This window comes from Oncorhynchus tshawytscha, linkage group LG16 (assembly GCF_018296145.1).
Source record: "Oncorhynchus tshawytscha isolate Ot180627B linkage group LG16, Otsh_v2.0, whole genome shotgun sequence".
Taxonomy (NCBI): domain Eukaryota; kingdom Metazoa; phylum Chordata; class Actinopteri; order Salmoniformes; family Salmonidae; genus Oncorhynchus; species Oncorhynchus tshawytscha.
The window spans coordinates 76,419,216-76,432,911 of NC_056444.1; the positions used below are offsets into that span (position 1 = coordinate 76,419,216).

At 46.3% G+C, this 13,696-nt stretch overlaps 1 protein-coding gene across 1 annotated transcript in view; it reads right to left on the reverse strand.

Annotated features, from left to right (window-relative positions):
• LOC112216367 (E3 ubiquitin-protein ligase HUWE1-like) overlaps positions 1 to 13,696 on the reverse strand; it is an 82,282-nt gene that overhangs the window by 48,531 nt on the left and 20,055 nt on the right. The window contains exons 24-43 of the mRNA XM_042299938.1: positions 13,467 to 13,524; positions 10,914 to 11,090; positions 10,375 to 10,620; positions 9,955 to 10,088; positions 9,456 to 9,571; positions 9,028 to 9,216; positions 8,566 to 8,782; positions 8,143 to 8,265; positions 7,647 to 7,884; positions 7,112 to 7,234; positions 6,869 to 6,962; positions 6,524 to 6,708; positions 6,169 to 6,225; positions 5,139 to 5,261; positions 4,856 to 4,951; positions 2,205 to 2,474; positions 1,662 to 1,814; positions 1,372 to 1,499; positions 801 to 882; positions 458 to 634 (exon numbers count right to left, since the gene is read on the reverse strand). Of these exons, the coding sequence (XP_042155872.1) occupies positions 458 to 634; positions 801 to 882; positions 1,372 to 1,499; positions 1,662 to 1,814; positions 2,205 to 2,474; positions 4,856 to 4,951; positions 5,139 to 5,261; positions 6,169 to 6,225; positions 6,524 to 6,708; positions 6,869 to 6,962; positions 7,112 to 7,234; positions 7,647 to 7,884; positions 8,143 to 8,265; positions 8,566 to 8,782; positions 9,028 to 9,216; positions 9,456 to 9,571; positions 9,955 to 10,088; positions 10,375 to 10,620; positions 10,914 to 11,090; positions 13,467 to 13,524 (2,986 nt within the window). The remainder of the gene's footprint in view (positions 1 to 457; positions 635 to 800; positions 883 to 1,371; positions 1,500 to 1,661; positions 1,815 to 2,204; positions 2,475 to 4,855; positions 4,952 to 5,138; positions 5,262 to 6,168; positions 6,226 to 6,523; positions 6,709 to 6,868; positions 6,963 to 7,111; positions 7,235 to 7,646; positions 7,885 to 8,142; positions 8,266 to 8,565; positions 8,783 to 9,027; positions 9,217 to 9,455; positions 9,572 to 9,954; positions 10,089 to 10,374; positions 10,621 to 10,913; positions 11,091 to 13,466; positions 13,525 to 13,696) is intronic.

Consider the following 13,696-nt stretch of genomic DNA (forward strand, 5'->3'; position numbering starts at 1 on the left):
GATGAAAACCTGCTCGAACCGCTCAGGACCTCAGACTGGGGTGAGGGTTCACCTTCCAACGGGACAAAGACCCTAAGCACACAGCCAAGACAACGCAGGAGTGGCTTCGGGACAAGTCTCTGAATGTCCTTGAGTGGCCCAGCAAGAGCCCGAAACTCCCCAAATACAGGTGTGCCAAGCTTGTAGCATCATACCCAAGAAGACTCGAGGCTGTAATCGCTGCCAAATTCACTTCAACAAAGTACTGAGTAAAGAGACTGAATACTTATGTAAATGTGATCTGTTTAATCTTTAATAAATTAGCAAACATGTCTAAAAACCTGTTTATGCTTTGTCAATATGGGGTATTGTGTGCAGATTGATGAGGGACAAAAATAAGGCTGTAACCTAACAAAACGTGGAAAAAGCCACAGGTCTGAATACTTTCCTAAGGCACTACATACACCTCTCTCTATACCTGGACCATGGTGTTGAACTGTACGGTATATCTCCTGCGTCCCGCGGTGAATCGGACGCTGCTCTCCCCGGCCCTCCAGGCTGAGTCTATAGTGCCGTTGTTAGATGCAGAGTAGCTGCACCAGCGACCCGACCGGTCGTCAAACCAACGCCAGTTATTACCGTTGGGCTGCAGGTACTGGAGAGAGTGGAGTGGATGTGGGGACGAACAGATGAGGAGAATTTTTTTTTTTTTGTAGTGAGAGAAGGTTGACTAATGACCAGACATGGCAATACAATGGTAATCACATGCATATCCTATAATGTGGGTTAATCTTTATGTTGCACGGGGACATTCCTCTGACCTTGTTCATCTGCGCTCTGCGTTTGGATGAAACAGCCATTTTCTCATAGAAGTCAATGATCAGTAGCACTGGAGTGATCCACCTGTACACAGTGGGACAGACAACGTTCAGTCGTGTTGTACATTGCCTTTTGTCTGACAGATGCAACGCTTCTACATTTACCTCACCCAAGTACAAAAAATAAGTATCGCTCTAATAAGAAAAGACTTTGTTGAAAACATGAAGATCGTTCATGCCGCCATTTGTAGCTGGACAGTATATTTCTGAAAGGTATTCATTCCCACACGTGTGCTAGCTAGCTAATCTCAATAACGGCCCTTTAGTCCGTTTGCTGTCAAAGAGCCTGGGGGATGGCAGAGCCATGTATTTAGAGACTTGGACAATTGTTTCTGCATTATGATGCAGTGACATGAATGACACTTCAACATTTTATGGCAGCCATGTTAGCTCCCATTATAATTACATGGGAAATATTTAAATAATGCTTTGTAACTGAATTAGAACAATATTCACAATTTTAAAAGTTGGCCCAACTCTCTAAATACACAGCTCTGGGGTGGTTGCTACTCACTTGGGCGTCTGGATGTCCTTCTGCTCCTTGGCAGCCTGAAGACAGGGCTGCACTACTTCTAGCAGCTTGATGAGCACATTGAGGATCCCACTGTTCTCCACCACCCTGGCACACGACAGCTTCAACTCCTACAGGGTAACAGAAGACAGCAATGCATCAACATTCAGGGCCAGTGGGGGTGTGCGAGAAAGGAATTACTGTTCATCTATGTGTCTGTCACTAAAGTAGTTTGAGCAGGAGGTTTTTCTGTGTGTGTGTGTGTGTGTGTGTGTGTGTGTGTGTGTGTGTACCTCAAAGAGCAGTGTGAGCAGCAGGATGCGTGTTGCCAGGTTGGAGGCCTGGGGCAGGGTAGCCATCTGTCTGGTCCACTCGGACACAGTCTTGGTGTCACTGGTGGTCAGGGGTATTGCTGCCTTGATGAGCACGTCTGCTGCCTCCCACACCTACACATGTCAAAGATCACATACTTTAATAGATCACACCTTGATATTTCACACAGCAGAGTTTCCCAATCTCTGTCCAGGGACTCCCCCCCGAGTGCACGTCATGAGTTTTGCCCTAGCACTACACAGCTGATAATCAAATCTTGATGCGTTGGTTATTTGAATCAGCTGTGTCATGCTAGGGCAAAAACCAAGACGTGCACCCAGGGGGAGCCCCAAGATAGATGATGGGAAAACCATGACATACAGGACACCGAGAACTCAAATAATTGGTGCAGACTGTCACAAGGGCACCCCTACAGCTGATCATCCAGAGGTCATTAACAGAGTGACAACACTAGCAATCATCATCACTTCTCCAAAGCGTTGACCAATTGGTATTACACATACCTGGTTGACCACCTGTCGTAAGATGAGGTCCCTGTACTCGGGACCACTCCTCTTGATGGCAGTCATGAGCAAGTCACAGAGGCGATAGACGGTGTCTGGCAGCTCGTCCAGCAGGTGGAAGCAGCCGGGCAGCATGGAGTCAGTGAAGGCGTGGAGCTCCGTACTGTCCAGGGGCTCGGCCTCCAGGAACCTCTCCAGGCAGCGAGCCTCCTCCTCCTCCGTACGCTCCCGGGCTCTCCTATCGTCCTCCTCGCGATGACGCGCCGCCTCCTGAGAGAAAGACATAAGGAGGGAATGTGAGCACCTGTGGGGGTGAAGTGGTGTGGGCCCAGAAACAACCCCTAACCAATCTGTGTTTACATCAAATAAAAGCAATACAGCTGATATTTCACCAAGTCTATGAAATGAAAAGCTGGAGCTGCAACAATAAATAGAATTCTACACCCAGTGTTTTCCACTAACGCCGGCTGTCGGCAATACAGAGAATTACAGAGGCATTTTCAGCCGGGCACTTTCTCCACTTAAAATGAACTACTTTTCAATTTGCCAGTCAGGAGAGAGAGAGAAAAAAAGAAGAGTGCCAAGCCCTCTCCTGCTAGAATGAACAACATGCATCTTCTAGTCATCAATTGATAGGACAGGAGCCCGTCAACCAAAGTGAGAGATGACAGGGACAAACTGCTGGTGTGACTGTCAGTCCCGCCTCTCTGTACCTTTGTGTGTGTGTTGGGTGCGCTACGGTTGCAGTCAAATTTCTTTACACTGAGAGAGAGCATAAATTTGCATGTCGAAATCCACTTCGCCAAAGTGTTTTCTGGCACATTGATTTTCCTTTTGCCTGCAGGGTCTGACTAACGTTGGCCCCTGGCAGTGAAAACATGTGTGGGCCGGTAACCTCAACACATTTTTTTCATTCCAGTTCAACATTTGCCTGCTCTGTCATTCTACCATTGAAGACCACACAAGTAAATGTCACGCTATTTGTATTTGAGCAATAGGATAGGCCGTTCATTCAAGCACCACCCCTCTCCTGCCAATCATAACTCCGAGCAGTACATAGGTTGATGATGTCACACAGCACACGAGCTGTCAAGAGTAAAAAGAAGTGCCCATCCATCTACTCACTGAGCTTATTTACTTTAAGTGATTGTGCACATACTATCAATAGGCCGGCTACTGTTGATAGTCTGCAAAAAAGACATGTAGCATTGGTCTTGGCTAGCCTACTGTGGTCATGTTGATCTCTTTTGGAACATTTGTCTTAAAAGGGGGCAGCATCCTATTTTCAAATCTTCTCAAAAATACATAATATACAAACAATGCAATTAATACACCGCGGTTCTAAAGAATAGTCATTGCTTATTTGAATTATATTACACAGCTTTTTAAAACACACATAATAACCAAATGTAGCCTATTAATAGCTGAATAGGCCAATATAGAGAAACCATGATAACCTACAGGCCCTCCGTGACCCCAATGCATTTAACAACTACACCATGGAGAAACTGTGATAGGCCAGTAGATTTGTGCCCAGTGAGAAAATAAATAAACTTTGGACCCAGGTGTGTTTCATATGCAGCCAAGGAGTGGTGAGGCATATGCTATCTACTATGCTTTGATTTAGAGACAGACAGCTTGACTGGTTTATCAAATATGGTGAATCCTCCTCACTGCAGGAACAATAGGTAGGCAAGTTGTTTTAAACCTATTAATACAGGTCTACTGACTTCACCAGAGTGTTGACAATGGACTAGTTAACTGCTGTTCTCTGTGTAGCAAAGCCCATGTTAAACACCTGCTACATTCTTCTATCATACCTGTATTGCAGATAGCTGAGAAAATGTCTTTAAAAGGAAGCTTGAAGCCTGTGGAAGTCAGCAGACTCTTACAGGATTCTTTAGGCCCAGTATAGAAATATTTCCCCCCTGTGATTTATTCTGTTTTGCCCCTGAACAGGCAGTTAGTTAACCCACCGTTCCTAGGCCGCCATTAAAAATAAGAATTTGTTCTTAACGGACTTGCCTAGTTAAATAAAGATTAAAAAAAAAATAATAAATATAAATATATCTCTATCTATCTATCTATCTATATATATATATATATATATATCTCATGTTGTACAACAGCTGATTTAAAAAAAATATTTATTTCTTGATATTTGCTGGTTGAAAATCTAATCTAGGAAAAATATAGCTTGTTGGGAAAAATGTCTTAACCAAAGGAGGCTGCTGGCTACTTTTTCTATTGGGCTGGCTACTCCATGTGCTTGTGGAAAACACTATATCCTTTTACATTTCAGACATTAGCAGACTCTCTTATCCAGAGCGACTAGGGTTAAGTGCCTTGCTTAAGGGCACATTAAACAGATTTTTCACCTAGTCTGCTCAGGGATTAGTACCAGCAACCTTTCAGCAACCTTTCAGTTACTGGCCCAATGCTCTTAACCACTAGGCTACACACCTATCCAATACTTTCAGATCTACTCAAGTGCCTAAGGTGTATTGTAGACTCCACAGCCCCTTTCTGGAGGGGGCCCTGGTTATTCATTCATGAGCCGATGTCCATTCATTCAGCAATATGTTCCATCCGTACGCCTGTGAGTGGGGGAGTGTCTTAGTGTGTGTGTGTGTGTGTGTGTGGCAGCGCACCTCGGGCGAATCAGAGCGCTGTTCCATGCTGACCTCTTGTCCCAGAGACATGGCGATGGCTCTCATCATCTGGTCCTCCTCTGACATGGTCATGTCCTACAAACAGACCAACAGAGTACACTTAACACGCATTACGGGAGGAGACACGTGTGTGTGTGTGTGTGTGTGTGTGTACCTGTGCATGCGTGTAATATGAGTATATAGTGTGTCAATGGACCGTGGCTGAGTATGCATGTTCTGTATTTACGTGTGCGTTCCCACGTAAGTGTGTGTGTGGGCGTACCCTGACGGCTCCGCTGAGTAGAGGAGGAGGGTGTGTGAGCAGGTACTCTGTGGCCTGCTCCATGGTGCTGGTGTTGACCAGGGCCTCCATGGCATGCTCTCTGGAGAAACCCATATCCATCAGCTACATAGAGGAGAGAACAATGGTTAAAAACCACAGAGAGAGGCCGAGCACAGGACAGGGTTAGAGGGGAAACGGGTCACAGCACAGGGTTAGAGGGGAAACGGGGCACAGGACTGGGTTAGAGGGGAAACGGGGCACAGGACAGGGTTAGAGGGGAAACGGGGCACAGGACAGGGTTAGAGGGGAAACGGGCCACAGGACAGGGTTAGAGGGGAAACGGGCCACAGGACAGGGTTAGAGAAGACTTCCTTCTAGGGAGTAATTTCCCTAGCCCCTGTATTGCTATCTCTTTGGTGTTTCAGGCTGGGTATCTGTAAAGCACTGTCATAACTGCTGGTGTGTGTGTGTGTGTGTGTCAGAGAGAGAAAAGGAGCCGACTATGGCTAAGGCACAGTGTGATCAGTGAGTCAATCTCACATATTATATACAGTGACTATACAAAACATTAGGAACACCTGCACTTTCCATGACAGACTGACCAGGTGAAATCTATGATCCCTTATTGATGTCACTTATTAAATCCACTTTAGTGTAGAGGAGACAGGTTAAATAAGGATTTTTAAGCCTTGAGACAAATGAGACAGATTGTGTATGTGTTCCATGGAGAATGGGCAAGACAAAATATTTAAGTGCCTTCGAACGGGGTATGTAGGTTGCTAGCAGGCGCACCTGTTTGTGTCAAGAACTGCAACGCTGCTGTTTTTTTTAACGCTGAACAGTTTCCTGTGTATATCAAAAATGCTCCACCAACCAAGGGACATCCAGCCTCCCACCCTGTCTTGCTCCCTCCCTCCCTCTGGTTCCTCCTGGCCAACTTCAGCCGGGAACCCATTACAAACAAGAGATCAGATTCAATTCTAGTCAAATGTGCGCTCGCGCCTGAGTGTGGAGCAGGCTAGCTGTATACCTGCTGTAGCTGCTGCTGGTTGACATTTGGCTGCCGCTCCCTGCCTCCTCCCTGAGCCTGTCACAACAAGACAAAGTGGTGCAGGCCACACCAGGGTGAGGGTTCAAGGGGACAACGAGTTAACAGAACAGTGCAATTTCAACCAATGCTAACAGTGCAACCAATGCGCTCAACTGTATCTAGCAATGCTAGCAGTTATATCTATCAAAGCTGTCGAATGATGCGTGTTTAATGCCAAAAACTGTCTGAGGAAAATGGTATGACAAAAACTGCCCTTTCCATGAAGAAACAGTCACAAAAGGTAAAGGAATCCAAAAACACACACGGACCGGACCGACAGCCACACCCTCCTCACCTGCTGTAGCTGAGCCTGGTTAACCGGTGGCTCTCTCCTGGGAGTAGTGTTAGTGGAGTCCTCTGCTGCACCCCCTGGTGCAGGTGGTGCTGTACTGCTTCCAATGGCTGGTCCTGGAACTGACCCGGCAGGGCCCTCTCCTGCATTTACTGCTGCTCCAGGGGCCCCTGCTGATCCACCTGTGCCTGGATTATACATTCAAGTGTTATAAATCATTATGTGTAGTTGGGATAGTTATTGTGCATTTATCCTTCATGTGTATAAAAATACATTGTATCAAATAATTCAGCCTTCGCTGCCATTAATACCATGTAATGTTGTTGAAAATAAACCATTTCCTCTCACCTCCAGAGCTGGGGCCTACAGGCAGCGTAGAGGCCCCAAGACCTCCCTCCTCCTCTGGACGGGTCGTGCCCTCCCTCTCCTTGGCGAGGCGCTCCTGGGAGGAATGAACTAAATTTCATTACATGCCACTAGCAACCATCACTCAAAAGATTATTTGACAAAGGAAATTTGTTTACATTACAAATAATTCCCCCACTAGTTTCTCTCCTAGTGTGCCACTGCACCTTATATAAAAGAACACACCTGGATGACAGGTTCTCCTCTCAGGATGTGGCACAGTATAGCTAACATGGACTCAGCCATGCGGCCCCCGTACACTTTAAGGGGCTTTCTGTTCCACAGGCTGCAGATGCAGCTGAACGCTGCCTAAATGGGACGCAAAGAGAGTGGCTCAGGATTAGAGGGAGCAACATGTGTTTTGTCTTTTAAAAATGCACCTAAAAAAAATTACTGTTTCATGTAACATACAGTCTTGTATAACTAACCTTGTGGGGACACACAATTCAGTCCCATTCAAAATCCTATTTTTCCTGACCTTAACCAGTACTCTTACCTTGACCCAAAAAACATAAACTTAACCCAAACCCTTAACCTAATTCTAAACCCAACACTAATTTGAACCTTATCCCTAAATAGCATTTGACCTCGTGAGGACCAACAAAATGTCACGTAGGTCAAATGTTTGTTTACTATTCTTGTGGGGACTTCTTGTTCCCCACAAGAATAGTTAAACACATCCAGGAAAAACCACACACACACCACTAACCAATCCCCCTACCTTCTGAGTGACTATGAGGAATCGCAGGGCACTGAACTGTGGGGTGGTGGGGGTGACCCCGGGAACCTTGACAGGCAGGCTGTGGGGTGAGTCCAGCACAGTACTGGGGTTCACCATCTTCTCCACCAGCATCAGCCAGGCATCCAAGAACTCCCCTGTCCCGTCTGGCAGCTCTGCATGCTCCAGGCCCTCAGAGACAGGCACCTTACCACCCATAGAAAGGGCCCAGTTAAATGTCCTGGGGAAAGGAGGGGGAACAAGAGATGTGTCAGAGCCGATGGGCAGAGAAACAGCTCGTTGGGTACAATCACAATTACGGCCCCAAATGTTTCCTGGTCAGGGAAAAGGCCCTACTTATAATCATTCTATTAGTAATCCTGACAATAAGGTAGTGCCAAATATATATTGAGTCAGGTATTAATGGTGAGAGCTGAGCAGCAACAGTAATGAGGCTGTTTGTAGCTATAGGTCTATTAACAGAGGGTGCTCTACTCACTCAAAGAGTGCGTTGTGTCCTCCCGAGCAGAAGAACTTCTGCAGCATGAGGTGGTAGGGGTACTTCCTCTCGTCGAACAGCATGGGGGACGTGAAGCCCACCGAGCAGATGAAGAACGTCAGCCTGGAGGGGAAGAGAGAGAGCAGAGACATCACGGCCATGAGAACACACATCTGATAACTCCAATCCTCTCAGATCTACAGAACAGCCTTGGGGGATGTCTTGTCCCTTCTACAGAAGTATTGAATTAGTGTAAGCATTAGTTAAAGGAAGTTTCCACCACTGGGTTTGTAGGCGCACATTTTGTGAGATGGGTAGAGAATCCGGAAGCAACCCAAGTAGCCGTTGTGAGTAACAGAGTACCTGAAACTAGTGGTAACAGTAGAGTACCTGAAACGAGGGGTAGGGGTAACAGTAGAGTACCTGAAACGAGGGGTAGGGGTGTACGGCGGGGGCTGCCAGCTGAGGCCCTTGGTGAGCAGCTTGGTGAGGGAGGAGGCGGTGGCCCGGGCGGCGGGGGTGGGGGCTGTGCCGGTGCTGGTGGCGTGGTGAGAGCGGCGCTGTCGGACTGGAGAACCCACACACAGCTTCACCAGAAGACCAAAGAGCTCGGCCAAAGCCCGGCCCAGACGAGACGACGCTGGAGTAGAGGGGAGAGTTACCACACCAGGATGAGAGACAGCCTGCACTCACAAATATAGAATCAGCAGTCACAACGGACAGTGTTTCAACCTTCACCTGAGAGGAGTGAAGTCTTTCTTCACTAATGCAGAGATTCTGACAGTACATTGCTGTATTTGGTGGGACTACCAATCTACACTTAACGTATGTCTACAAATAGACAATGGTGTGAAAAAGAAAAGACAAAGCTCCTGGTGTCCTCACCAGAGAGCAGAGGTTTGATCTGCTTGATGCGAGTGGCCATGGCGGGGGTTAGTTTGGACTTGGTCTTGGGGTCAGAGGTGCCGGCGGTGGGCTCGTCAGTCTCCATGGGGGCTAGCGTGTCACCGTCCAACCCCATCCCCTCTAGGAGACACGTGGCAGAGGGGTCCACAGCAACAGCCTCAGACTCAGCTAGCGAGAGAGAAGAACAGGCGTGTGGTTAGAGCTAGGGGTGGCTGTGCTGGAAGAGTAGTTTGGCTAAAATAACCTTATACATTGCTCAAATGATGCCTAACAAACTCCAACATTCCAAAGGTGACGAAAAACGACCTACAAAACATTGTTCTATTGCTTTCATGAATGATCATTCTTAACCAATTGATAACATCTTATTTTTTTATATTTTTTTTCAGTAGAAGGGCGTCTCTTACCAGTTCTCCTGGATCCAGAGGCAGAAGCGGTGGCTGTGGTGCTGCCAGATGGCTTCTCCTCCTTGGGAACCAGCTTCTGCATGTCAGCCTGGCCGAACTCACAGCCTGGGGGGAGACTGGGGGAGGAGAGGAGAGAGGAACAGGAGAGAGTTAGTGTGTTCTGTCAACTGACTGCATGCTGAGAAAGAGATACAGCAACACACACAGAGAGACGGAAGGGGAGACAGAGAGACCGAAGGGGAACCAAAGGGGAGACAGAGAGACCAAAGGGGAGACAGAGAGACCGAAGGGGAGACAGAGAGACCGAAGGGGAGACAGAGAGACCGAAGGGGAGACAGAGAGACCGAAGGGGAGACAGAGAGACCGAAGGGGAGACAGAGAGACCGAAGGGGAGAACCAGTGAGAACCTCAAGGCCAAAGGATAGAGGGCTAAAGAGAGCTAGAACCTGGAGGAGAGAGACAGAGAGCGTATCAGACAGGCTTATCAGAGGTAGTGTACCTATTGGGTGTGCAGAGAGACAGCAGCACGGTGCTCTCCCAGACCAGAGAGCAGTAGAGCTGGCTCAGCTTGTTGAGAACACTCAAACCCAGCTGGGAGCCCCACTGGTTCACACTGATGGCCCTGATCTCACTCTGCACAACACACAGGGGAAGGTTAATGAACACACCTGGGCAAACCAATACCAAACCACTCACAGTCAAGCAACTCCTTCCCAACAATGACAATCCACAGAGGCGGTGCCCTCTAAATCCACAGAGGTGAGGTGCAGTACCTCTACAGTTGGTTGATTATATGCTGCTGACATCTTTCAATGTATTGAATACAAAGTCAACCTAATCTACAGCCTCTACTTTGTGGGCTACAGGTGTGGAGTGACATAACGAGAGGTCCTTGCTGATTGGTTTACCGGCATCTTACCTGCCCTACCCTGCAGGTGTGCACGAACATCAGGATATAAGCGTGTGCAGCAGTGAGCGCGTGCAGCAGTGGCGTGGCGCGGGCCGATAGCGTGGCGTCGGTCACATGACCGGCGGTGGCGAGCTCTCGGAGCAGCACGGAACCCCCGGGGACCTCGATGGGGCGGTGGAGCGGCTCGAGGGCCGACAAGATGCTGTCCAGCTGACACAGCCCCTCCTGGAGCACCTTGGGTTCATGGGACAGCGTCTGGGGACCACAGGACAACACACCACAGTCACAGGGAGAGACTGAACAGTTATATTTAACAGGTCTCCCTGGAGTTTAGTCACAACCGTCAGAGAACCTCATCAAAATACCACAGGTTATATATTCTGAAGAGGCTATAGTCCATTTTCCAGCTCTGGTTGAGCTCATCACTAACAAATTCACTGAAATCATATCCCCACATCTCTTAGTCTCACCAGTATGGAGTTGCAGAGCCCAGCTACAGCCTCCCATCATAACCACACACCTCCCATATCCCCAGTGTCAGGTCTCACCAGTATGGACTTGCAGACCCCGGCTACAGCCTGACAGGCAGCTGATGTGGGGAAGTCGATGGGCAGGTTGGGTAGACCCAGGATGGAGACCAGGGGCAGGAGACCCTTCTGGTTGACAAACTCCTGACAGTGGTCGTCTGTCGTGTTGTTACTAAGGATCGACTCCACAAACTTCATCTGGGAAGGAAAAACAAAAGGGGAATGTTAAGGGGTAAGGAATCAAATATAATTTTATTGGTCAAACACACATATTTAGCAGATGTTATTGCAGGTGTAGCTAAATGCTTGTGTTCCTAGCTCCAAAAGTGCAGCAATAACTAACAAGACAAACACATCTAAAAGTAAAATAATGTCATTAAGAAATATTAGGATGAGCGATGTTGGAGTGGCATTGACTAGAATACAGTAGATGCACATATGAAATGAGTAAAACCGTTTGTAAACATTAACCTTTTCACACGTACCAACAAACGGGTGTGATCGTTGTATAGTCACTGTAGCATACGATCAAACCGGCGTGATTAGAACAGTTGATGAGAACGCTTACTTACAACGTCCATTCTCGATTGACGCAACACTTTTTTTCCACAGAAACATTTTGCACAAACACAGTCCTTACAAAGTCACGTCCAGAATGTGATCTGTGAATGTCTGAACATTGCATCCAAAAGGAAACCAAAGTAGCTACAGCGTAACACAATCATCCAAACCGGAAAATAAAAGCTACATTTGTCCTCGCGCTAACTGAGGAAAGATTGACATATTTTGTATAACTCAAATATGACTCCCGGCTGACAGAAACTACAATATGAATTAGTTAATAGCAACTACTATTTATAATTAATCACATCACGGGTGAACTCACCATTGATTGAAATAAAACACTTCCTGGAAATCGAAAGTAATCCGACGATGGGTAGTTTGTGAGCGCCGGAATGTTTATTTTTTTTGCATCAACCAAAGATAAGAGACCAGATGAGTTTGGTCTGTTTATAGTATGCATGTTGAAGGGGTGTGTCTTCTACAATCATCCACTTCCCTTCATTCACTTCTGCAAGTTCACCCAAAAGAAGAGTGAACCATTCCCTCACCTCATTATAACATCTTCGGTCGGACAGATTACTTGACACCCAGAATGCATTGTATAATTTCAACAAACATGGCGCCACACATAGCTGGCAAATAGTTTAGCTCATTATCATCAGTATAACCTGCAAAAAATTATTTTACACGCATCATAGGTGCCCATTACAATAGATGCAATTATCAGAATGCATTATTTGTCACAAGTACTTGAAAACATGTTAAAACTGTAAATTCATTATGCTCCATACGTGCCTACAGTAGAAACACGATAGAGAAAATAAGGAACTTCCTATCAAAGTAACACACACATATCCAAAGTTATTATTTGTAAGGAAAACAACAAGGCAAAGCGAGCGCCAGCAAGAAAATGTTCCAATTCTTGGAAGACTGCGCAAACAGATGCACACTTGATCTGCGCAAACAGATGCACACTTGATCTGCGCAAACAGATGCACACTTGATCTGCGCAAACAGATGCACACTTGATCTGCGCAAACAGATGCACACTTGATCTGCGCAAACAGATGCACACTTGATCTGCGCAAACAGATGCACACTTGATCTGCGCAAACAGATGCACACTTGATCTGCGCAAACAGATGCACACTTGATCTGCGCAAACAGATGCACACTCGATCTGCGCAAACAGATGCACACTTGATCTGCGCAAACAGATGCACACTTGATCTGCGCAAACAGATGCATACTTGATCTGCGCAAACATATGCATACTTGATCTGCGCAAACAGATGCATACTTGATCTGCGCAAAACATATGCATACTTGATCTGCGCAAACATAAGTGAAGTGTGGTAGGCTCTCCTCAAAGACCGAAGTTTATCCTGCTCAGTAAAGTCTCAAACAAATTGTTTGCAACGCTGAAATCGGCTACATCTATGTGAATTAATGAGGTGGCGGAACACACCTCAATTCAAACTGATAGAAAATAATTTGAAATTGACAAGTTGAAACGTAGCCAAAAGATGCCTGGCAGGCAGCACGTGTTAACTGTCCCGTTGTGTAATAATCACATTTTGGAACAGTGAGTGCATTCTAACATCGCGTGCATAAAACGACTCTTGCTGGGGCGACCGTTAGATATTTGGAACTCACATGTGAGAAGGTTAAAGTGACCAGTGATTCCATGTCTATGTACATAGGCAGCAGCTTCTAAGGTGCAGAGTTCACTAACAGGGTTTTAGCCGTCTAGTGACTGACGAAGCACGTCCCAAAAAGTGATTAGACAATAGTAGTAGTACAGTCTGCACACCGTTATACGCTCCCAGAAGTCATTATTTTGTACAAATGTTCTGTTTAATTTTGAACACAAGACAAATGTTATAATGTGATCTTGCCTATCATCACTTCATTGACAATTTTTGGTGAGTAAAGGGACTTGATTTAAGTTTGCCTTATTGCAGGTATCATCACATAGAATAACCAGAGAACGTGCATCAACACACGTACCACATTCAGAATGTAATCCATCAGAGGAATCGGTATCCTCTCTTCAGTGCCAACAACCCTATAGGAAAAATGACAAAAACACTTATCCCAACTCCCTATCAAACATGTAACAAAATATAAATACATAAATTATTTATAAATAGAGAGAGAAAAAATTATATCAGGGGCAATAAATCCTGAATTGATCAGGAAGAATCACATCGCTGATTTGGAATGTCATACAGTTCAAC